Source organism: Andrena cerasifolii, chromosome 3 (genome assembly GCF_050908995.1).
Source record: "Andrena cerasifolii isolate SP2316 chromosome 3, iyAndCera1_principal, whole genome shotgun sequence".
In the NCBI taxonomy this organism is placed as follows: domain Eukaryota; kingdom Metazoa; phylum Arthropoda; class Insecta; order Hymenoptera; family Andrenidae; genus Andrena; species Andrena cerasifolii.
Window position 1 is genome coordinate 10,549,340 of NC_135120.1, and position 26,605 is coordinate 10,575,944.

The 26,605-nt window shown below is 45.5% G+C and overlaps 2 protein-coding genes across 3 annotated transcripts in view; one reads left to right on the forward strand and one right to left on the reverse strand.

The window, feature by feature from the left end:
- The window catches only part of Fhos (Formin homology 2 domain containing), a 170,332-nt gene that overhangs the window by 63,128 nt on the left and 80,599 nt on the right, over positions 1 to 26,605 (reverse strand). The window lies entirely within an intron of this gene.
- LOC143367192 (uncharacterized) lies at positions 3,047 to 6,721 on the forward strand. Its single transcript, XM_076808817.1, has 3 exons — positions 3,047 to 3,054; positions 3,324 to 3,605; positions 5,941 to 6,721. The coding sequence occupies exons 2-3, from the start codon at positions 3,366 to 3,368 to the stop codon at positions 6,097 to 6,099; spliced, it is 399 nt and encodes a 132-aa protein (XP_076664932.1). The 5' UTR covers positions 3,047 to 3,054; positions 3,324 to 3,365; the 3' UTR covers positions 6,100 to 6,721.

A 26,605-nucleotide genomic window follows, 5' to 3' on the forward strand; every position in this document is an offset into this window, starting at 1 on the left:
ATTTAAATCGACGCCAACAGCTCGGTCGCTGGCTATGAGAATGCGGACGTGCAAGGCGCGTTTTCCACGAGGACGTTTTTACGCGGTCGATTTAATTCACTGGTATAATTAGTCGGCCGCTTCCCGAGTTCGCTGGAGCGCGCCTCGGATCGTCACTCGAGGGCTAATTAGACATTTCAAGTGGTCGCGCAGCGAAAGGATATCAGCCGTCTGGAATGAAGCTCGAGGCGAGTCGACGCGGTGATATCTGGTGTGATAACGATCGTTCAGGAGTTTGTCACAGTCGAGAAGACCTTCGATGGATTATTCAATTGAATTATTTGAAGGATCGCTGAATCGTATTCATTTTCTAAACTACCCGTCAAACTGAATACCGCCGTCGTTTTATCTTCAAATACGTAGAATTGTAGATAGCTATTTATATTTTGCAGGTACTGTGCAGTAGGATCTTCTAAATGCAATGCGTCATTCTTACTGCAATCCCGACCTCAACGAGTCGCCAGTCGCGGTCACATCCAATTCACCGTTCGATCATCAGGATTCACTGGCCACGCGCCGGCCTGATCGATGATCAATCGATGCTCGCTCGTGACGGCACGTTTTCCCTTCCGTTTTCGCGACATCGCCCGTCGATGCCGGCGCTCCGAAGGATTCAACGAACCCCGATGGAAACGGAGAAACGGACGCGTGCAACGCGTCTGTTATTCCTCCGCGTTTTCGAAGAGTCGAGTCACGGCTCGTGATCGACGGAACACGCGCGAGTGAAAGTCGAGGAATGAACAATCGTGACCGGGTGTCGTTGAGTCGTGAACCGTTTCGTGATTACGTCCAGTGCCAGGCTTGTCAACTTTCGGGTTGAAGGGCTGGGACAATGGGGACTGTCGCATCAAAATGATGCTTCACTCCTCAAGCGCGAAATGGTTTATGGAATTCTTTAGAGTTCCAAGTTTCGTGTCATTGGGTGAAACGTCATTTTGGAAGACAGAGAATGCAATTAGCTAAGCGCGCTACAGCAGCTTTTGCGAAGCTACGCCGACGGTCTAGGTCCACTAATTACACGAGAGAAATTTCTTTTCGATGGATATGAAAGGTGATTAATTTTTAAGAAATCGCTTCGTAGGACATATTGTAGGAAGTGGGGAAAAAATTACATTTTCCAGGTGCTTAACCCCTCGCTACCTGACGGTTACATGAAGTATCTACTTTGTCGCGAAACTAGCAAGTCACGTCGGAGGTAATAATTCTTCATGACACTTCCTGATTCCGAGGATACAATTTCTTCTTCAATAGTGTGGATCGAACGCGATGTTCAACCTTTGATATTTCTCCACGATGCATATTTCCGTTAATGGCATTCGAGGACAAATTACCTTCAAATGCAACGCACGGAGTCTGGTAAAAAACCTCGGCGCAAAGTACCACTGCCGCAAATCGAACGCGGGAAAATGATTGATGCACGCTGCACGCGGACAAATCGATCGGCGAATCGACTCAGAGCCTCGAAAACAGAGCCGCAAGATCAATTCCTGAACTGGAGTAGTCTGAACTGGATTGCCCGGTTACGCCACCTTCCAAGAATGTATATAGCCTGAATTCCCTCTCTGATTAGGTTTTCACGGGCAGACGAAGGAAAGTGCAATTTCTAGAAACGTCGTTATAATTTCACCGACGATTTTTCGGGCTCGCTTGCTCGTGGTAGAACGCCGAAGAGATCGAAGGCGATTGGGCTCACGATTTCCTTGAGTTCAGGGTCGAATTCACTTGGACCGCGATCGATGCCATAGAGATACCCCAATGTGACCATTCGCCCGTTCCTTCCAATTATTCAAATGCACCCTTGCACCTGTTGCATACGCGATGCAACCCCACGACATCCAGCTCGCCACTAAACTGTTTCTCCTCGTGCTTTTTTAATAATTACCAGACACGCGAGCCGGGGTATTTTATGCGGAATTCTGTTAAAATTACAGTTGACAGGTTGGTCGACGTCAGATACATATATTCTCTAAGAACGAGTGTGCAGGCTGGTTTAACTTTAATAACCAGAAGAAACTTCTCGATATTACTATATGTGATAGAATGAAGATTCTAAAAAGAAGTGTACGATGCCAGATGAAGACACGACGTATCAAATCCACTATCGATCACTAGTCAACGCAGTTTCCCTGAAATCTATATTTCAACCCAGTTATATAATCCATTCCCAATCCATGCTCCGAAAATGACAGAAGGCAGAATAGCGTCGATGGGATTAAAATACCCCTCGTCAACGCATGTACTAAAGAATCGCTTGAATCTTAGGTACCAATCACGTCGGAAAATTCCCGTGGTACACGATCTATCACCATACTCCGGAATTAAATTCAATTCACCTTTGAAATACCTAACCATCCTTATCCCCGTCCCCCCTATTAAACTTTCAATCACGTCCAAACGATCAGTCTCCCCTATCCACCCAACTGTCACGGAGGCAACAGAATAATTACCAGTAAGGTGGCATCCCGTGGTCGCAGTCTCATGTCCCCTGTCTAGCCCCAGACACGACGGTGCACTCAGCCAGGTCACTTTTACTCAATCACCAGGTGCACTGTGCGCACATTTCGAAGGATCACCAAAAAGAAAAAAAAGCCCAGGGAGAAAGAAGAAAAAGAGAGACACACAGCACGATCACACGTCCCCCCTGACTGGAGCTGCAAGGAGTACAGAAGGGGGAGCACTCGCGACTGTCTCGGGGTCTAGGCAACGACTGGCTGCTACCAGGATGGCCTGTTGCCTGGTCCCCGCGTTCGCCACAATAGAAACCGTGGTGGGAGATCAAAACGCTGACTGGTCGCTAATGCACGCGTGTACGTATACGTATACGTTCCACGCCGATGCTCGATATATATTCTTTCGTGCACGCGTGCTGTCCGCGGCGCGCACTACGCTCGCGCGGGTCGCGCGACTCGCAAGGAGCGCGCGCGTTTCTCGGCCCGACACGCACGTGCGACTTGCTTCTCGGAAAATCCACCTGGAGGGTTTTAGTGGGTAAACGACGAAGAGGCTGCCAAAAGTGTAAGTGGATACCGGTTGAGTAACTGGTTAACGGACTGGCTATACTGAATGAATAAGTCAGAGCGTATGCGACAGTGAATGCGATTGGTGGGATGGTTGGATGAGAGAGCATGGAGAAGTGTTATTGATGAATGACGTTTTAGGTTTAGATAGGACACTTTAGGTTTTCTTTTTTATAAGAATCTATGTACAGCTGGTCCTAGTAGTGTCATTGCTGTAACGGGTTTTGTGTGATTAAGAATTAGACAGCTTCTGTGGAATATTTTCAGGTTTGCTACGACAGGGGGAAGGAAGTAAAAGGGACAATTACGATGTGTACACAGTTCCGACAATTCGAAATGTCAACTCTGACCCGGTCTACGGTGGACGGTCCCGTTCCTGGACCAATGCAATCCTCGGTACCTGTGCTTTCCAAGTTTGATCTGCCCTGCCTGTGTACACGCAGACGTCTCGTATCATGCGTAGAGAGAATAAGGGGAGACAATGTACGCGCCGCGATGTCTGTGTGGCAGCGTTTAATTTACTTAACACGGATATGCAACGCAGCCCGGGTATCGTCCACGCTCCAGTAATTACGCATGCTATTTCACTGCAAGGCCCTTAGGGCACGTCGAGGTCGAGCGATCTCTCGGCGCCAGCTCCCCGACAATTTCGCTTTTCGAATCGAGATCACCTTCGATCCGGCGCCGACCGAGCATGAACGATCGCTCGCGTTCGAGGACTCGGTCTTCAAGATGGATCTCGCGCCCGCACTTTGCCAATCCAATATTCCCCGAGAGGATAGGTGGCAGAGTAAACACTTAATAGATTTAATAAAGTGTGAGAGGAGGAAAACTATTGCGCCGCGGCACGAAGGAAAAACTCGAGAGCTTCGATCTGGGTCGACGTTTTCCTTTCTAAAAACGAGCTACGCAAACAATTCTGGATACGATTGATAAACAGAAGTCCTTCGTAGAGAGCCTGTAAAGGGACATCTCCTATCGAACGAGTGTTTTCTTACAAAATTGCTTATCGTGAAGGAAATAATTGAGAAGCCAGGCGAGACAGTTACAGAAAAGTGGAGAATTTAAAGATTCTGCTCGCGATTCTACCGGGAAAAATCTCAGCTGTTTGTGCGTAAGTGATGCGAAATGAATTTGCAGAGACAAAACAGTTCTTCCTGCCAAATATGAAATACAATAACTCGTTTCGAAGAAAGTATACGATATTTGGAATTCTTTGTTCAAAGAAATGAAGGAGAAAGTAATCAGTACCCACAGATAAGAAATCGGTAATTACATCATTTGAGAGAAACCCGTCAGCATTCGTTTAATGGAGTATTCTTTCAATTCTAATACCAGCTTCTTTCGAGAAATGTTTGTCGGAAGAAAACAGGTGGTCGTTTCCTATGTGATCAAGAGGTTTTCTCAGAATGCTGTACACCTAATCCTACTAATTAGCAATTGCATATCCAATCGCACTAACCATCAGCACGCACGAAAAATGACCACGGGATAGCGTCGCTAATTATGACAATCGAACGTGACGACCATCGATATCATATAATACGCAACGTTCACTGTTACCTACCGCTTCCTCAATTTACGGCCGCTCGATAATTACATCCGTATTATTCATACGTACGCACCTAGTCGCCGCTAAACCTCAGAAAATGAAACTATTAGGCTCGATTTACACTGACGGGGCAGTCACGCCACGAACATGCTACGCTCAAGTGTTACTCGAGCGTGCTATGAGGCGCGATTACAGCATGTAACAGCATCGTGGCTTACCTTACCCCAAGGATATCGAATAATTCTTAAACGAACTATGATTTCCAAATTAATTGCAGAAAAAATGCAACGGGGAAAGAATAAAAACATTCTCGAAGCAGGTAATTTCATGTTCCCTAAATTATGCTGATTTTCATTCCCATACATATATACCTATCAATTGTAACTGCAGCTGAAAGAGAATCACTGATGAAGCAAGCGACAGACCCGTAAAAAAAAAAAGAAAGATTCCTTGATACATTGAAACTTGAGCCTCTCACAGGTGTAAATAAGCTGAAACCCCATGAACGGTCTGCGAACTTTGAAATATCCGCATTCGTAGTAGCCATGAAAAGTTTAAGTATAGATTCCGTTGAAATTCAAGCTCGACGCGTCGAAAAATCTTTTGTAAGAACATATACAAACCGATGGTTCTTCGAATCCTACTGAACGGGTGAAGAGAGTGAATGGTTCTGAACGGAATTTAAACATTTACGTCTGAAATATATGCCATGGAAAATTAATGCAAGGCGAAGAAACAGAAGGAGCTTTCACGCTTCGCGGTACCTACTGGAGTTCTATGAAACTGGAACAGGGGTGGATTCGGATCTCCGAAACAATCCAAAGACGTTCACACGAACCGATCGACGTTTCATAAGGTACTAAGCCAGCAATAGTCAAATCATTAGCAGCAGAAAAGGAGGAAGAGGCTGAAAAGCAAAAGAACCGCGGAAAGCAAACCATAAACCTCCTCCAGTATCATAACCGTAACCACAAGCGACACGGTCATCAATTACACAGAGTCTATCTCTTCATTCCTCTGGCAGCACGTGACATTAATTTTCCTGCAACCCCGGGCGACATAACCTGGGGCAGCGCGCCTCGAAGCCACACTTTTCTCGCAATTCGAACGGTGGCTATCGAGGCCGGCTCCCTATTAAGATAGCTAGTGCCCTCTTATATTCTTTTTTTCATTACCGTCCGCAAGAAATTCCTGCGGAGGCTGAGGCGGAGGAGGACAAACTCCTGGGCCCCATCCACCGCAGACGGGTGGACGTCCGCGGATAAAGCGACTCGTTAATCTTCGGTTGTTAGCCAAGATGGAGTGATACGTATCTCGGGGTTTCTGTTGCAGACGGATGATTCGTCGAGGGTACCGCTATCACGGCAGCCAACTGCCTCGGTTGCTCGCCGTGAGACCAAGAAGAGCCTCGATACGAGGGCAACGAAAGGGCCTGAGAGGTTACCACAGGGAGGACCCTTGCCTGAAATTCTTGCGGATTCTAATTGTTAGTCGATGCAGCCAGAGGCCCAGTAGAGACAGTCAATCATAATCACAGCATTCTCAGAGGAGAGTATTTCGCAGCCAGTGATTGGTACCTTGAGCAAATTCGTATAAGATTTATGCGTGTGATGTTTTGAACCATTGCTGTGTCTAAGGTATTGCTCATCCCCTATCGAATGGGGGGTCTAATATTGGAAATAGTAAAACAGCTCGGGTGGTCCGGGATTAGTAGTTCCTGGATACTGTGAACCAGTCAGCCATTTGAGGACCATTAGAATATTATGGAGGAATAAAAAATTATTAGTACGTAGTAGGTTCTCCGAATCTTATGCAAATGTTTTTAGCTGTAATTTATTTAGCGTGGCTAGCTCAACTTTGTTAGACACTCTTTCCTTTCTCACTTCTCCACTCTTCTGTTTTCAGCTCTTTCCCAGGAAGCTTTACATTCTTTGGTCTTATTCTGGACACGGTCCAAGAACCGACTGCACCGTTTTCTTCCATTGTTTTTGATGATTTACCGCTTCAAAGTCGACGCCTCTGCATTCTTCTGTTCGCAAAGGACGATTACATTTTGAAGGTTGTGTGAACCTCTTTTGTGATTTTCACACGGGAAGCGATATTCTTGCACTACACTATCAGCCATGCAATACTTTGCATTTGCTCTTTATGCATTGTTATAAAATTAACGGGAATAAACATCAAAGGTAATTCCTCCGAAATAATTTCATATCCATCGAACGAAACTGTTCCTCCTCTACCAACCCTAAGTGACGATAATTGTCAACTCGACTCAATGAACCTGTGAATCATTATCAGCACAAAGAAATCGCCATTCTATAGTCTGATTCACACCTACCAGGCGCTATATTCTTACAACACATTACTTTAACCGACGTTTCCTTGTACCATGGAAATATGGCTCGGTCTCAACGAAACGGACTAACATTAAACGTAATTCACTGCCGTGAGTGTTCCTTTGTCCCTTTCCACCTCCAGAGGCTATACATTTCAGTTAGATTCAACGCGACTCTTTAGAAAACCAACGACAAACGAAACCTCGATTTAAATAAATTAAAAAAGTCACTCCGCGCAGCGCCGGAGTTATCAGTTATCACCGGAGCGAAAACAAGCGTTTACTCGAATCCACAGTGCAAACAAAATCGATTCGAATCCGTTTTTCAGCTTCTCCGATCTTTCAAGCGAGTTTCACCTGTTTTTTTTTCTCAAATAAAACAGACTGTTGTACATTATTAATTCACCTGGAAATTTTCTTGGAAATCACGTGAGTGGGATTACGGGATTCGGGGATTACGCGTCAGTTTCGTATTTAGCATTTTCGGCGGACGATTGAATGAAGAGAAGCGTCGAACAGGAAATTAATCGACGCCGTTACGCACTGGAGGCGACTAATACAGCGACAATTAATCACTCGACAGCTGTAATCCCTGGCATCGATGTATCTGTACCCCTGTCCCCGCCATAAATTACGCTCACCCTGTCGCTCGTCTTTCCTTTCGATCGCGACGTAATAGAACCTTAATCAGGATCCAGGGACACACTTCGTTGCTTCTTTCTCCCGATCGTTCAGTGAAAACGACCGCTAATAGCGAACACGCCTACTAATAAGAACTAGAACAAATACCAACTTCCTGATCGAAATGGCCGATTTCGCGAACGAGAACGCGCGGCGTCCGCCAACTTTCCCTCCCCATTTTCTACCTCTGCCATTCCTCTTTGAAGGATGAGTGCTAGGAAGCATGGAAACCAAAATCGGGGTAAACTCGAAATTGAGCTAAAAAGATGTATACATAGCAAGAGGGTTGTTGGAAATTACTCCACAGAGGTAGAATATTAATGTCACACTATAAACACAACTATGGTTTTTTGTATGAACAATGCACAGTGTATCCACGTGCTAGTGTTATTTTATAAAGTATAAAGGTATACAAGAAATAAGAACTTAAATTGACGAGTCAGAACACGATATGCACGGCGTCACTTTACGTTTCGGCCAAGACCCTTCGCCCTCCCCCTTTTTCCTAGTTTGGGGAAACGCAGCCCCTTAAGACTGAAAACCCTTACGGTGAGAATCGTTGAACTCCAACAAGGGTTACTTCGTTTTCTGCAATAACAATGACACTATTGCACTACTGACGTTTCATTACTTGAAAATGCACGAAGAAGGATATGCTTCCTGCGTCCGTGCACACATTGCAACGCACATACACTTGTCGCGAAGTTAATCCGAAACGGGCAATCTCAAAATGAAACCAGAATCAACATTTGCTTCAAAACTACGATATGAAATTAATCCTGCGTTCTCGAGCAATACCCTGTTGTAGCGTGTAACGCGACACGGCATGAGGAGATATTTAGTTTCCGCGACATGTCGGGGCTAATCTAATAAAACTTGACACTCCGAATAATATTTTTTAGGTGCGCACGGGTGCCCGAAATTGCGGGACCGGAATTGCGATTTGCGAGCCAATTTTCTTGCTCAAAAACTCCTTCATCTGATCACACTGAAAAATCATAACTTAAAAGTTATCGGCTTCCAAATCGCAAATAGGGTCGCGTAATTTCGGGTACCCTGTGCGGGTACCGATAATATTTTTCCCTTTTGGATTCATAAACTTCCTCTTCCACCAGGGACCCTTCGCTCGCTCTCGGACGCGAGCGAGCGAGTTTCACGTGCTCCAGATCGCGATATAATCCCGAGCTATTCTTAGCGGTCCGCGAGGAAACGTCTCGGTCATCCTTCCTTCCGGTCTCGCCGAAGCGCATTCACGATCCGAACACGTGGAAGGTGTCAAGGGAAGACGGGAGGGGTGCGTGTCCCGGATGCTGCGCCATTAACGCGTCATCTAGACACGAGGCATTGTCCTCGTGATCCACTTCGAAACAACCTCCTGTCTCACCCCCGCGTCGAATCTATCCACCGAAAGTTTCCTCGTCAGCTGCATCGACCCTCGAATCGCTGACGCGATTAAAAAGGACATTCGTGCGAGGCGACGAAGAAGACACAGAGGGAAGCAACTTGTTGATCATTCGAGACGCGTCGAGACGGTGTTCGCTGGAGAGAGTCGTTCAATTCGCTTCTGCATTGCTAGGGCGGACGATAAATTAATTTTTTGTACGGTGTCGGAGGAAGCGTGGGAGGTGGTAGTTTTTCAGATGAAGAAGCTTTCGTAGACAGCTTGAATTTTTTTGCTCCTTTGAAAAATTCTGGAAGGGGTCTAAGCGAACTGCGTCTAGTAAGTCGAAGGAAGAATCTTTTAATATCCTCAATACTTTCTTCTGACACTGCTTGCAACATCCAAATTAACAGATACTTAAGAAATAATTCATAGCAATTCAGCACAGACTTCCTTGAATGCAGAATTCGACGAACCATTCATAATTTTCTGGGAGTATATAAAATTCCTGTATTTCAGGGGACAATGGCTGAATATCGTGTGCAGAATCCGGAAGCAATTGGCTGCAATTAAATGCCCTTAAAACGTACAGGCAATTAAGCCGTTGTAACCGGTGATTATCAGAAACAGCATCGATATTTTCGTAATAACGAGAGGAAAGGAGCCGCCCGTGGTGAAGCAGGTGAAAGGAAGCCGGGCGTCCTCTCGTAAAGTGCAAATCAAACACGTTTACGAGGGAGAAGAAGCGTGGCAGTTAAGTTGTTTTCGAGTGTGTTAAAACGATTTCGGTGTTCTGGCGCCGGAAAAATCTCGGGGCGGGGAGGGGTGCGGCGCCGATTAAAAGGAGAACCGGAGGCTTACAAGGCTGAAACTCTCGAATTTGACGGCACTCGTCTGGGCCTGCTTTGAGCAAGAAAAACAAACGCCTCGCGGGAATCCCGTTTCCAAAAGGAGTCTGTTTAACACGGGCTGAATTCCACTCTGGTTTCTCTGGAAACGGGGTTGAGGACGCGTAGCTGTTTCTACTGTTACCCATAGAAAGTGGAATCACATCTGCCTATTTCCCGTTAAATTCACGGTCCAATTTGTCTTCAATAATTTAATAAACACACGCATAACTTCAGATTTACTGGCCAATATTAACGACAGTGGGGAGGCATATTTTTCCGACGGAAAGCTCAAAGAGAAATCAGCTTTTGGTAGTCTTGATGAACCTATTTAATTTTCGGAATGGAATATGTGCTTCGCGAAAGAATCTAGAATGTTTGAAATCGGTATCCTCTTTCCCAATGTTTCGTTTGCATACAGCGCTTGCTCGTGTTTAAAGCGAACGGTAATAATCCAATTAACGGAGTCAATACACGTGTGGTAAAATTACCGCGTAAAACGAGACGCGCATACCGATATAAGTGTGCGCGCCAGTAATTAAAAGAACCGCGGTATCGCGAGCGGCGTTCATACCACTGCTAGACATCGTATTAAATTAGAATGCTCATTACGGGCGATCCACGCGCTAATCGAAATTGGAATTTTCGTCCGCATTTGTATTGTATTCGAATTTCTTTCACCACCATTGTGTTCCTCCTGTAACCGTTACTGGCGCGATAGCATCGAATTACTTGTATGGGATGCAGCTTTAGTAATATAATACTAGAAGCCCCGACCAATTAAAATTTGGCTTCCCATGCAAATTTCAGGAGCTCCTTTTCGAAACAGCAAATTACGAATACACATTGTTACAAGAAATCCCCTCCGAAGGGAAGGTATTATACTTATCGAACTTCCACCCGTTCAACGACTTACGAGCGAGTTATGGTCCAGCGGTTCGTTCGTAAGTTGAGCCATTTGTATCTGAACCTTACATCAAGTTCCCTCGGTAAGGCCTCGGTAAGGAAAATCGGGAATTCTTGCGCCATTAAGCTGCCAGAAGTATCTTTACCTTTATTAGTCCTGGAAGTTAGCTAGAATCCTGGTTTCAATAGGAATTCTCTAAGTCCACTCACTCTTCCTAGAATAATTAGGAATTCTCTAAGTCCACTCTTTCTAGAATAATTACGAATTACTGATACGAAAACCCGAATACCTTTTACAAAGAATTAATTTTCAAGAGCAATCGAATTTAGAAAGAATTCTACTTCTTTTCCAGCTTTAGAAAAGCGACTGTAAAGCGTCTGTTGGTTAACCACCTGATAATCCCAGCACAGCTGTTAAATGTTTATGGTTTGCGCGTTTTTTCTAAGTAGATATTCACCACGTGGGCGTGTTATTTGCATGTTATTCGCGTTTCAACTCTGGAAACCCATCGCCGTTCGGCTGACTTGTAAACACGTCGCTCCCTAACGAGCTCGTTTCCGCAAAACCTTTCGAATTATCCCAAATTCGGCGTGCAGGTCGTATGCTCCGCGATATAAAGTGCATCAGACTGCTGGAACAACAGTCTACGTTACAAAATCCAGACGCACCCGGCCCGATGCATCCTCGATCTTCGATCATCTTTCCAAAGAAAACCATCGACGAGTTGCCGGGAAACAGAGGAAACAGAGACCGCGGCACAGTTCCTTTCAGACTTCGCGAAAACAACGGAAACTCGTGTACTTGCGAAAACACGCGAATTTTCGCAGAGGTTTCGCCGAAGATTCGTACCACGGAATGCCGAAAAACGAGACGTTTCACGGAATTCCTCGAAAGGAAACTCGAACGGAAACTAAACTTTCCTGGCAGACACGGGAATAAAGAGATCACGATTGTATGCTTATACTCTGTCATAAAAATAACAAACACCCGTCAAGCTTGGCTAATTGCAGACTCTACAGCCTTAAAATTACTGTATTAATTCCTCAGTTATTACCTTAATTGTACAGCTACACCTATGAGGTCTAATTATTAGATTTCACCACTTGCAATTTTCGCGTAAGTAGTACTCGGCATGCGAGCCTCTGGAAATTAGGTATAATGAAACTATTTCGTGTTATCCAAAAGCTAATACACGAAACTCCAAGTGTACGAAACCGCTTGTCTAATAGTAGAGCTTAGATTACAGTCTAATAATACAATCCAGCGAGAAACAGGTACGAGGTTACAAGAAGCAACGAAAGTATAAAGAAACTTCAACGTTTGCTCGATTGTTTCTTCGACGACAAAGAAGCGCCTTCGCGCGGAAATGCAGCCCGCGCTTTATTCAAATCTCTTAAATCGATTATAAATTGTCCTGCCGCTGCTCGGCATCGACGTTCGTCACGCTCCGCGGAGTAACGAGACTCTAGGTCCCCTTTTAATCTCTTATGGTCCGTTTACGAGCCGCTCGCCGGAATAGAGACGTGCGTTTCACCTGGGAGGAAGAAGTCGCGCGACATCGAGGGGCGGCCACGCGTAAAATCGAGTTCCCGCGTCCATGAAGAAGCCGGACAGGAAGTAGTAAAGACGTCGTTAAGACGCCTCTGCCAATCGAGCGGCGAAGAAAGCCGTGAGCCACGATCCTCGTAAAAACCGATCGTTCCTGCGAGCCGACCGCGAGACCGATCTGTTCGCCGTTTCTTTCGAGCAGTCGATTTGGTTTCGCGTCGCTGGCGCGTGTATCGATGACCGAGATCTCTTGGCGATCGAACTTGCCGACGATATTGCGTGCGCTGCTCATTCCCGCGGCTTCGAATTGAATAAAATGCTGTTCAAGACAGCGGGAGAATTTTGTGTGGGTCTTTCTATAACGACGATAGGTTTCAGGGAGTGGGAAAAGGCGAAATGAAAAGATCATCTTGGATGCATTTCTCTGGAGTAACAGAGTGTACACGTGACTCTGCTTGCGTGGAATTTACTTTTGCGTTAATTAAGCTAACCGTTGAAATTAATGCAACGTGAAATAAGGAAGAAGGCACAAAGTGGGGCCGATAAGATTGCCACGAAATTTCCCTGCTGCACCGAGATGCATGCCTTCCTGCTGCGTGCAGCGCCGAGTCACGCCTCTCCGTGCAACGTGCTCTTTTCTCGATAAGTTAAAAACCACAGGCGTGAATGATTTATAATCCACTACGTTTCAATTGTTACAACGATACGCCCGCCACGGTCCCCTTATCTTCCCTCTCGAAAGGAAACCGACCGATAAAAATCAACGATGCATTTTCATCGTTGCAACCACTCGCGCCCATAGCTCCCTCGGATTCACGTAAAAAAAACAACGAATTCGGGATCCATGAAAGTTTGAACGAATGATTTGTAGGGGCGGTGATATTAATTGCATCGTGATAAGGCTGCGCCGTGTTAAATTGTCCTGAAAAATGATTCTATCTCATTGTAACGGTTTATGCGCTATTATCCTAGAATTTATACAAATCAATTTCCACGGAGCAACAAAGTTATTGCTCCGCTGATTTTCAAGAATAATTAATGAAGGCTTAGAGGTCTTTGAAATTATACAAAATGAATACCACGGTGTTCCTACCGATATCTATAACCTGCAAATAATTTACAGTTAAGATTAAACAGCAAAGTTCTCGATAAAGCATACCGAGATTAAGATCAAGGATTCTAAAGTTGAAAAATAATGAAGATTCTGGTAATTTGGTTAGGGTAATGCATAACATTCAGCTCCTTTTCGCTTTTATCGTAAATTTCATTTTATCCAAGATCTATTTGAGTATTTCTACATTTTTGACCACGTTATCGTATCCCATTTTAATGCCTATCGTCTCGAAACGACATCGTCGGTTATTCTATGTACCAGCACTCGCGGTTCGTTTGCCGTCCTCGTTCTAAGGGAAATTCGCCCGTTTCCTCAAACATTTGCTCTCGGTTTCTCCGTCACGCTATTGAAAATAAAGTTAACAGCTAATATCCAATCACGTTTCCGTGACGCATAAAACAGCATCGACGGCCGAAGTTCGATAATTATTTTCCATCGTGTCGGTTTTCGCTAATCGACTTTCGCGATGCCCCCCCCCCCCCCCTTTGCTCCGGACAGGATACACGAAGAAGTTAACAGTGAAACTCTGGAAAATGTTTCGCGCAAAGTAAATTTGAACTAACGGAAAGCGAGATGGCACATAGCTACAATGGAAGAGGTGTTTCTGACTATCCTGGATATGATATTTTACAGGAAATACGCAGTTAGCTGGATTTCCATAACTTGGAGATTGAATCTAATTAAAGATAAGAATATTAATTAATGATAACTAAATTTGAAGCTTCACGTTACTTCCTTATGCTCGAGGAGTAATGCACAGCTTCTGTGTAACGTGGAAGAAAGTTCTATTACATAAATATCCATGAATTCGAAAGAAAAATAACTGGAGTGCAGCAATAAAATACTACTTCTGCATTCCTCCATTTTAAATTTCACTGCTTACAGCATCCAACTCGAAATTGCTCAATTATGTAACAAAGATAAAATTAGATTCCGATCTGCGAGATTTATGCCACACGTATGCGAACGCAACGCCACCGTTACGAACAGATTTATGAACGATTCGCGTTGTCGATCTCGAAAGAAACAGCTCGTTCCCGTCTAGTCGTAAATAATCCGCTGGCGCGAGTTTATGCGTTCTCGTGATCGACAAGCATAAAACGAACGGTAGCCGCGGAACGAATGATCGATGATACCTGGATCAAGGGGATGGCTGATTATCGGTAGTCACGATCGAAGCCTCTTAAACACCGATTCACAGAAATAATCCTTAGCTCTTCAGTAAGGATTGTAAGAGCATTTGCAACTTCGCCAGAACTCAAAGAGCAGAAAATACCTCTTTCATTTGGAAAATGCTTTCCTTTACCTTTACCTTTACTCACCTAAATACCTTTATGCGGTAACGCCACTGAAATATGCAATTTTCAAAGAGAATTCGATAGCAGCTCTAATTACACGTAAAGAACATAGCAAATTGTAGGAACAATATATTAATTAAAGTTCTAATAAGCGCATGAAAGTATGACATAATTAATTTCATAGAAGAAGGCCTAATTGGAATGAAAATCCAATTTACATGTCCGAATTTGAAATAGGTACACTGCGGAAGGACTTTCTACTAGCGTAATTATGTTTTAAAGAAATTGAATCCATACAAATGAAATCAATTAATGAAGTTCCTGTGCCTTGAAGGCATTCGTCGTTTCTATTTTAATTGATAATCACTCACGCAGTTTGAAGGCAATCTATCAGATTGCAGAAGCCCTTTTTACAAATAAATCGCTCGAGCTACAACGGTACTGGATTTCCAGCAGGGTTGTTCGACGAAGGCATGGCTCACGAAAGAACTCGGGGATCCCTTTGCCTCTATAAATCTTTCCCTAACGACAGGCGAACTAATTATTTCTAGTCTCAATCTCGACACGATTACGTCTATCGTTGTCTCTCTCTCTCTCTCTTTCCCTTGAAAACGCTTTCTCTGCTCGTATTTGGCCTCATCCCCCAACATCGAGAAACACGCTATTTCCCGATCGATCATCCGAGTCTTACGTCTTCTTCCAAATGGAAGCGTGCGTTAAAGTGCAAGCTTTAATACGATGACGCCCTGACTCGCCCATCGAATTTCAAGCGTTTACCGTCGAAGTAATTCTAAATGCCCTGCCACGTTCAATCGATAATCGATTAAGCCGTCTCGTTTAAAAGGGAATGAATATTTCTGCCCGGATGGGACGCAGCCTCGTTCGTTGCAAAAGAATGTGTCTCGAGTTAGAATCAATACCTTTCCTTCCGCGATGTTTATTTCTCGGAAAAAGAGAGTAGACGAAAAAAATGAAATTATTGAGAATTATCAGCCAAGTACGTTAAGATTGCATGTTCCTTTAGTAACGTGTGCATGATATTGTTTATTGCTGAATGATAATATTTTCTAACGCAAATATATCGCAAAAACTATAGAAGTACCATTTGGGCAAAAAGTCCCTCAGTCTGAAAACATATATTTTATTATTTGTTTTCATAATAAGATGGCCAAAGTATAAAGAAATGATGCCAAAGCCTTTAAATAGTGTTTTTGTTTTAGTTGAGCGATTTTATTTTAGTTTTTAGTTCAAAGTGAACCTTCGATTTATATTTTAGTTTTTTTGTTAAAGAAGTCATGCTTTCCTTTCAATATTTTATAGCAAAAAGAATTGGTTTAATAAATATTTGTTGATTTGAAAAGTTTTTTACTTTTTAGTTTAATATTACACGAAAAGATATTATGGACTTTTTGCCCCGTGCGTGTGGCAAGAAGTTCATTTTGCATTGACTAACATTTTGTGGTATAACTCAATAGAAAATAAGAATATCAACAAACGAACTTCGTGAACGTAAAGCATAATAGTTATAGTTTATACAAAATAACACCAGATATCTCTAGATTGTTATTACTAAATTTCACATAGGTTTAAATGAAAAACGGGACTTTTAGCCCCACCCTACCCTACAGTCTTTGTCTCGTCCTGCGGTTTCATCCTCCTTCCCCGAGACTCTCTCGTCCACGCCACCGTGGACACCTCCCAAACGGATGCAATTTCCGAACAACTTAATTCCTCGCCACGTCATTCGATCTCTCCTGACAGAAGCGCATTCTTCACACGCTGCCGACATTTCCAAATCCATCAATTATCGAAACCAATTTCATGAACGATACCACAAGCGACCACTCAGTGCCTATTACCTGAACCGTACAAAATACACCATGACACTACAGACAAATCTGTGACCAACTGATTCAACATCGACGTACCGAGATGCACGTTTTATAAAATCAAGCATCAGGAAGAAAGCCCCACAAAAGAAGCAACTACTTCTAAAGGTACCTGCATACACGGCAGAAGTCCCTTCCGCAGTGCAGAAAGCGCAGAACCCCAGGTCGCGTCGCTCTGAGGCCGATCATAGTCACGGCACACCGGATCCACGAGCCCTTCCGTCCCGTTCTGGCTGGAGGTCGATCGAGGAAAAGCTGTTTTCCGCGGCCCTGCACGCAGTACGAACCCCGAACGACGACTGAACATTGACAGACAGGAGCACCGCGAACGTCTCTCCGTCCCTTTCGTCCTGTCTCGCTCGGTGAACTCCTCTCCATACATCTTGCCCTGTCCTCTACCGGTTATTCCTCTCTTTCCATCGCACGGCCGCGAATGTCCCGTGGCTGAGGATCGAGTCTTGATTGCCGCAAAGTATTCAGGTGACTGTCCCACTTACGGGGACGGCTGCTCTCGGCAACCGAGACAGAACTGGACGCGAAACGACCAAAGGGGCGAGCAACAGACACGCGAAAGAAGAAGAGGAACGAGGCAGACGCGAAACGATGCCGTTTTGTGCCCGCCTGGGGCAGGGCGGAGTTTAACTTCGTTCGGAGCTCGAGTGACCAGCACTGAAGGCGAGCGTAAGGATTAGCCGCGGGCTCGGACCTTGAATTCAGTCCTGGGTCAGTTTTCAGGGCATTGGATGGTTTGACTGACTGGAGCAAGTGAATATTAATGAACGCTATTTACGTCGGTGGAAAGTTCTGCGGTGGCTTCTGGTAAAAGGTAAACTCGTTTCGCATAGTAGTTGCTACTTAGTTTGCTAATATTCCCCTTGAAGGCAATCGAAGGTCGACTCAATAATTGCGTTATCACAGATGAGTATTCACCATTGAGCTATAAACATACCTGGAGAGTCAACAGCAGTGGGAAGAAGTTGACAGCGGTCCGAGGGAAATAGAAGATAAGCGGTGAACCTATCCTTCTTCCTATTATCCCTCTGGCTCTGTACTATCTGCGTTATGTATGTATGTCGCGCGCGGGTAACTTCACTCACATGCACTATACATCCATAGCCTGTTGTAAGACAGAGATAGGTTCACCCGTTATCTTCCCTCTTTCTCGGACCGGCCGCCATTGCTCTGTTCACTCACCAGGTATGTTTAGAGTTCAATGGTATTCACTGAACTTTATCGCTATTTGATTCGTCCTCTGAATGCAGATATCCTGAGGATCTGAAGTCGCCTATGATCCTCATGTAACTCCTTCATCAAGATCAATTAACTCTACCTGTGAAGTCACTTGATCGAATCACCAGTCTCAAGCGAACAGTGTGGAACCATGAACTAATGGTCCAGGCCTACGCTAACGGACGATAAGTGTTTGTTCCCTTTCCTATCACGTGGCGAAAGCCTTCAGTTTCCAAGCTCGGCGCGCGGCCTGACGTCGCGTGAGTTCTATCAAACGAAGGGAACCGGAAGAGCGGAACTAGAATGGCCTTCCGTACCCGGCCAACGTTTCCCCGTTTGACGGCGAAGTTTCGAGAATAGGGATGGATTGTCGATGAACTATTTCGATTTTCCCGAAGCCCGGAAAGCTCGCGCTACCTTGCCCGAGTTGCGTTTCCAACTATGCACGAAGCTCTTTGGTAGGCGCGGATAGGATTGCGTTTAACCGCAGAGAGTAACGAAACGAGAACCGAGAGCGTGGAGTCCGAGAAATAGGTCGAATATGAGCTACAGCATGCTTGCTCGGCCATGGATTATTTACGCATCCTTCATTAACCCAGTACGGCGAACATGCGATTGTTGGATAGAGAAGAGGGGAATTTGATGTTTCAATTACGAAGGGGAGGTGAATTGCGCAGCAATTGAGAGAAGAGACAATGGAAACTGCGTTAATGTAACACGATTGTTCGATACAAACTCGTGGGAAGATGTAATAATCGTAACATTAATTACAATGGAGAACAACTGGCTGTATAATGATTATAATATTGTATGTAAATGATGGTACAAATGTTCTTTTGTTTTACACCAGTTTAAAATAAAATTGGGTTAATACGAACAGATGAGTATACGTTAATAAAAATTAATCTTCAATTTTGTTGGCGCTTCGAGAGAGCTCTCAAACCAAGAAACGCAGGATTTCAAAGAAGCCACCTCCTGGACGAAATACGACAAGCCACGGCCGAAGCTCGCGCTTAGGAGATAACGAGGCTTTGCCTATGTGAGCATCGTAACGTTCGGTGACAATTGTGGGTGGCTGAATTGGTCAGCTTGCGTGTGCAGGCCTGCACGTTCCCAACTTAGAGCACCGATAAGCGGAGTATATTCCCGATAAGAGTAAATCTAACGACGTATACGTATATACGTGCTTTTCTGCTGGTGATTTTCAGTTGTTACAGAGGAAACCAGTTGTAGAAATTTTTTTTAACGAACGTGGTTTGCGTTTTCCGCGTAGAAGGTACGAACAGGCAATGCACCATAACTGCAAGACACGACAGAATAAAATATAAAATACAATTCCCCCTAATTCTTATAGCAACGCTATGTTCCCGCCAATTTCACTAAACCTTCGTAGAACGACGTTCTTCGTTTTCACTAAGTCCACCGTATCACAGATACAATAACGTTTCTCCAGGAATTAAACGACAGCTTTAAATGTCCCCGAGGCATACGCCCCCAAACGCCATAAACAATTAAAAAGCTCCGCCTCGCGGATTAATATCCGCGTCGCGTTATCAACACTCTTCATTACGGTATCGCGCGATACATGTGTCGCTCGCGAACGCGCCCCACCGTCCGAGCAAAATTTACGTTTACGATACTAATCTAGCTTAGAGGCCATTCAGCCTCTTAAGTCTCGTCCAAACCAAATTTTAGTGAAGTAATAACTGCGGCATTGCGGCTATGAATAAAAACGACCCGATTACGGCCTCGCTTAACGACCCTTTCGTAGCCGGATTTCGTGCCTCGCTCTTCGCCGTCATATTGTTTACCAGCACCATGCTACGTTAACCTTTCCCCGTGGCAGCATTATTGCCGCGGAAACGGCGAGCCGAACTGCGGAATACGGCGAATAGTTCCTAAAACACTTTTAACGATAACCTCGACGCGCGTTTTAATACCGATGCATCGCGAAGGCTGCGTCTTCAGCGATTCGTAGGATCCTTTTAAGCCTCCTTTTTTTCCTCACGTGAAAAGTGAATGAAGATTGTGTCGCGTGGTAAAGAGTACCCCGATTCCTTCATTCACGCTTTAGAAGGCTAAGAGTGAATGGAAGAATGTTGTTTTCTTGGTAGCGAGGCTTTCGAATCCTACTTATCACACGAGCAGATATTCAGGGTGGAAGAAGTATAGGTCGTGAAAATACTAGAGAATGAAAACAATAGTACATGACACTGTTCGTAATTAAAAACTCAAATCCGCCTTCTGTATAATTCCTCAACACCGGCGCTTTAAAATCCTAAGCACACAGCAGGTATTCTGGGTCTCTAAAATCCCGTAACCAGTAGCGAAAAAGCCTTCACTCAAGATATGTCTTTACACACTACTTCGTTAAACGTGCACTAATTACCCAACAGTACTCCTCCCACTCACAATAGATTCCAATCCCGCACCAAAGTTCCATTCGATATCGAGAAGCGTCCTGACCGAGTGTCATAGGTCAGCGCCTGTTCCTGTCCACCTCTCTGTGCCTTCTCCCTCGTCGTCAGCGGCGCTGGAACACGTGGCTGGAGCGCGCGAGTGCGTGTCAGCGTGCGCAAGTAAGCCGTTTACGGTACTGACCTAGCCTAGAGGCGGCCGAGCGTGCGCTCCGCGATCGAAGGCGTAGGGTATCGTAATCAGCGACGCCGTGCAGGCCCAGGAGACGGCGTTCAGCGTGGGAACACGCCGCGGGAGGTCACCGTGGCGGATCGACTCGTAAAGAGAGGAAAAGGGAAAAGGAGCGGGCGCAGCAGGGGAACGAGTCGCTTCAGGTCGGCCGGGGTCTGGGATCCACCGTTAAACTTCGACGAGCGACGGTCGCTGCCAACCGGAAGCGAACTCCTGCTCCATTTCGCTCTCCTCACCCTTAACCTCCTCCAGCCAGTGGAAATCGGGCCGAGCCAGTTGCGATGGGAAGCAGAGAGTGTGATAGAGACTGCAGAGAGACGTGAAAGACGATGATAAACTTGAGAGATCTATTAGTCATCATCGTGATTCGAAGCTGGTTCCTGCATTCACCAAAATCTGCACCCTCTGCAGCGTAACAAGGGACGACACTAATGAACGATAATCCCCCGTTACAAAATGCCACATACGAGCCGCGGGAATTGTTCCTTGTCAGTCACAGGTTAAGCAACATTTAATCCGCGCAATCACTTGGCGGTGCTTTACGGCGTGCTCCAGCGGCAGGAGCAAAAAGAGAGCGAAGAAGAAGAGGATAACCGAGGACGCGTATTTCGCCGCTGTCGTTACTAGCAATTCGTTTTACGATCGCAATTAACGCCGGTTATACGGGCGAAACGTTAAGCAACGACCACGTTATGAACCATTAGACGAGCTCCAACTCTGCCGGCTATGTATCCTTCTGCTCGAGATTACGTACGTACTCGGTCAAGTATCCGTTTAAAGCGTCGGAGGTTTATTAACCGTGCGCCCGCCCATCGATCGATACCAGACTGATCCCCGATATCGATGGGGACCTTTGGCCAATGCGGAGCATCCCTTCTGGCGCTCGCGGTGCCGCTTCTCCGATTCCCTCCGCCGGGAGATGACTTTTTCGAGCAGCAGGTACCGGTGATCGTAGAGAACGAACCGTTATCCCGGAGCAGCACTTTTCTCCGTATAAGTATACGCCATATAATATAGTTATCCAGATACCAGGGGCCGTTCCGATGCATACGGTCCCTCGGCCTCCTCGTAACGCCGCCATTATGGGATATCGCCGGTGCAGAACACCGGAGTCGATGGGGATCCAGGAAACGCCGCGATACACTCTCGACAATGGAGTTATTGGACCGAGACCGGGCCTTCGAAGAGTCTCGCCCGAGATTTCTGGCGATACGCGAACACCTTTTTACGCGATACCCTCCGCTGATACCGAGCATCGAACGAACGCGACCGAGCGTCGACGGGGAGTGTGCGCCGGCTGACGCGAACGACCGCAACGTGGCGATCTTCTTAACATAGTAACAAGCGCGAACCTTGGTACGTACATGTTTCATGGTGACTTTGGAACGACACCATCGTCGATGGAATTATGATTGGACTCGAGGTAAGAATCTTTCCTAAAGTCTCGCGTGAGAATATTATCAGAAGCTTCTGCCAGCGCGCCAGCGAAGGTCCTCGAGTAACAAGATCCCGAGATACGTATTCCGATTTTCACCAATCCCTTCGAACTCGACGAAGCTTCGCTGAATCTATTTTCGATCGTTGCACCCAGACGCGAGATGAAACGCGGCGACGCGGGCCCGCGAGAGGTGCGAATAGTAAAATCGGATACACCTGTCGATGATCGTCAAACCCGCTTCCTAACTTCACGAGATCGCAGCTCGAGCGAAATGTAAGCGCAGCGGCCGCTTATCTGCTAGACGGCTTATCGGGACTAGTATAAATCGTGACACGCGCCTGTAATACCGAGTCGGGTCTGCTGCAGGCGTAATCCCAGGGGAGCCGGTGCAGGTACAAACGATACAAATGGCGACGCTAGGAGGACCGACGGAGTTTGGCGAAACGCCGCCGCCTAGATTACTCTGATCCACGTGTGCCTGGCCGCGTCCTCGAGTTGTCGTCACTTCGCTGCTCGATGACAGAACCGATACGTGTCACAATTCCATCGGGTCTTGAGCGTTTCTGCAGACAGTACAATATGGAGCCAGTCCATTTCGTCCCGTATTGGATTATCGAGCGATTTGGAGCTGCACGACTGGACGAGCAGTTTCGCGCTACTATTTCACTTATAACTTTGAACGTGCAACTTCGCCTCTGAATCTCATCCCTCACTACTACTAATCTCAACTATTTGTATCTCTCCCCCAGGTTATCGTATACTCCAATAACCACATATTACGGCATTCCCGACTTTACCGTCATCGGAATCCCATCGAGAAGCCAACCAGCTACCACCTCCACCGATACCATTCCAAACACCCCTACCTCAACAGAGGCACGTCCGCTTTGCCCAAAGCGTTCTTTCCTCGACTTAACGAGGCGCGTCGATCAGCGCTGCAAGCTGGGACAGAGCCCGGTAAACACAGGCAGCGACCGATCAGTTTCCATTAGCTTCATTTATTTTTCGGTGGCAAGCAGCTACACGCGTACCTCGGTCGGGCGTCACTGGGGCGAGCCGCGGCGAACCGATTCCCGGCTGGTCCCGGATGGGGCATGGTGGCCGGGGTACGGAGCACCAGGACACACGAGCACGCTTCGGTGTACCGCAGCGGCCAGCCAGGCGGACAGGCCGCCGTAGGGGAGGGTGAAAGGGCGAGAGGACGTATATACGGGGTGAGGTACGAGAGTAGCGTTCATGAAAGGCTAATGAAGACGTGTCGTTGGTCCATGTTCCCAGAATCCGTTGGCTGCCACGCTTGGGTCAGCCTAACGACCCACCGGCACGGTGTACAGTCCTTTCGCAAGCTTAATTGCCGATTATCTCGAGGATCTGATATCGATCGCGGGGGTCCTGGTCAGCGCGGCTCGCGCTTCCGGCATGCTCACCGTGCGTGGCTGCTGCTGCCCCACCAGTCTTCTTTCACCTGCCCCCTCGCGAAGCGCGTCCAACGATGGTGGGGCATTTAAGCGCGTCGCGATCCGACTTTTGCGCGTACGCCGCGATAACGATCGCGATCGTCGGATAAGAGGAGAGATAAAAGTCGCGAGTATCGTCGGGATAAACAGCTACAGCTGATTTATGGTGAACGCGCGCCCCGGTAGGTGCGTGATCTACGAGGATTGCGGGACTGGGGCCGAGGTGGACGCCGAACAGCGGAGGAACCGAGAGGAGCCGTACCGAGAGACGCGTGTAGATGCAAGGTGGTTGTAACGGGATGCGGAGTTTTCTCGTTTGTTAGTGGCACGGTTGGGAGAAGGTTCTTTGGAACATTTCGAACACTGAATCATTTTTTCCTTCTTCATTGCTCGCTTGCAATCGTCCAAATGTTAGTAGACTTGGAGAATTTTCAATTAATACTGTTACTCCGTTGGGTCTGGTTCTGTAATAGAAGTCGAATGTTCTTGCAATAGTAGGTAATTGTGGCTACAGTACTCTAATAGGTATAGGGTGAACTCGGGTATGTCCGTAATAGTTTTAACTATAGTATTAGTATTAGATAGTATTTAGTTTTTAACTGCTAATATTCACATGTTCTGAAAGTGAGTCTACGATATAATGATAGGTCACACATCAAGCAAACCACTAATAGGTTAGCAGAAATTTACTAAGTACCTATATTTAATTGAAAATATACAAAAATAAATTTTCACGACATACTCTGATTACTCCGTGATAGCTCTGGTAACTTCGCGATAGTTCTTGCTGCCCCGATATAAGTTCACCAGCTACTTGTTTATATTATTTTACATTATTTTAAATGATTTTAAATGATTTTACATTATTTTACGTTATTTTACATTATTTTATATTATTTCATATTATTTCATATTATTTCATATTATTTCATATAATTTCATATTATTGTTATTTTGTGTATAATCAATCGTTTCATGATCGTTAGATGTCTGAGACGTAAGGAAACATTGTTTCTCGTATTGACCATCAGAATTCCTCAAACAGCGCAATCAAAAACGCAGTCTCAGGCACACGAAAAAGAATAATTTAGTCACTTTTCATAAGCAAAAATAACACTGATGCCTTATTGAATGATAATTTCAAGAGTAACACTTGTTAAAGTGTCATTTTACCATCACTTACCAGCAGTTTAAACTTTCCATTTATCTTCTAAAGCACATATAATAGATAAGCAAGCGATCGTCCACAGCTAACACGCAGAATTTCACGAATAATGCGCTACTGGACCAAGAACGCTCCCTCACTCTATCACACTAACTTCAATGAACAAATTCTTTTACCACAACACAAACTAGAAGATCACCGCTGTCTGCTAGCTTTTGTTCCATCTAAATTGAGCCAGTTCATTTCGAATTACAGACAAATGAAATAGCATCACGGAGTAACCTCTATCACGGACTAACCCGAGTTTACCTTGTTCGACTTACCCTCGCATCCCTATATGAACAATTTTTCAGGAGCAAGTTTAAAAATTTCAAAATAATGCACCTGGCAAAGCAATTTCAGCTATCTCTAATCAATCTGACTTTCAATAAACCTATAAGCATCTCTGACAGAGGACACAACACCGGGGCTACCGGCGAAGAAGAATCGTTACGACTTAGTCCGCGACGCGTAGTCGATGAATCAACCAGAGTCTCTCTAATCCCATTGCGAGCCGGCTGGTACCCTCTCGATCAGACACGGATTCGCATATCGCGAAGGATCGAAGACACGGACGCGAACGAGCCGCGGGAGGGAGCGATCGAGCGTGAAATCGCCAGGGGTCAATGATTTTATGAAGTCGCAGCCGGACTACGGTGTTCCCCTGGACAGAAAATTATGAAATTCATAAATCCTCCTAATAAAACGGTCGTCGAGATCGATGGAGAAGCTATCCCCGTGATATATCGCCGACAGTGCGCGGAGCAAAATGGTAATAGCGATAAATTATCGGGGCGAGCTGGCCGGTGCCACGCTCGAATCCAGATCAATAGGTCGGGAGAGGCGGCTGGTGACGAAGCGCAGCGAATGGTATCCCGATTGAATTCCGAGCAGGACTATAACACCGTGTAACAATCTAATTTGTTACGCCAATACCTGACCGGGCCGCGATCTGCCGCGAAATCACGCTGCTCTCGCAGGTGCGCCGGGTAACGACCGTTTGCGCGGGAGTACCGTGAAAACGCTAGCTCGAGATGCGCGTGCCTGCTGCCTTCATAATCTCAGGCATCGACTAACTCGCGTCGTCCCCTGATCTAACGGTGTCTCGCATCGATCGCTGGCAAGAATCGTAACTGTTACGGGAGTGATATCTCCGATTCAGTTCAAGCAGAGTTCCATTGAAAATCGCCGACAGCTTAATGTACCATAATGCGCAGTAATGCCCTGATTCTATCTTTCAAATAAATAAACGCTTTGCTACGTAAATGGTAGTGCTTTCTACGAAACACTTTTACCCATAGATACGCTGCTTCTTGACTGCAAACCATTTTTATAGAATGTCGATTTATGCACCTGATATCAGGTTTGCATATCAAGCTGCGCCAGCATGTAAATTTTTCTTAAGGGGAGGTTCCGGTCTAGAGCCCCCCAAAATAGGTGATCTTTAGGAATTAATTAAAGGAAAACTACTACATATAACTTAATGGGACTTTTTGTATTGTATTAAGGATGTCTTAAATTATAGAAATGTATTTTTTGTTTTGTAATTAATCATTGCAGACGGCACTGGGGAGTCGTTAAAGTCAAGGCGTCAAAAAAATCATCCAAATCGGTGGGACCTGTATCTCTAAAAGTTATTATCCGATTCGACTGAAACTTTTTTTATTTTAAAGAATATAGTTCTGGCTAGGGTGGAAACCAGACAAAATTACAAAAATCACATTTTTTAGAAAATAACGATACTTGAACTTTGAAATCACTTTTTCCCTATACTGTTCGTCCTTTCCACGCCTTTAAAAATTATAAATTTTCACTATTTTGTAATTTTGTCCGGTTTCCCCCCTAGCCAGAAGTATATTCTTCAAGATAAAAAAGTTTCAGTCGAATCGGTTAATAACTTTTGGAGATATAGGTCCTACCGTTTTGAAAACACTGTTTCGAGAAAAACGCGTTTAAAGTTTTACGTGAGCGTCGAAATC

What these genes read in the sequence shown, in the direction of transcription:
- LOC143367192 (XM_076808817.1), top strand. Translation starts at nt 3,366, where the DNA reads ATGTGTACACAGTTCCGACAATTCGAAATGTCAACTCTGACCCGGTCT. An exon ending in GGATATGCAACGCAGCCCGG is followed by an intron (nt 3,606 to 5,940) that starts GTATCGTCCACG and finishes TTTCTGTTGCAG; the next exon opens with ACGGATGATTCGTCGAGGGT.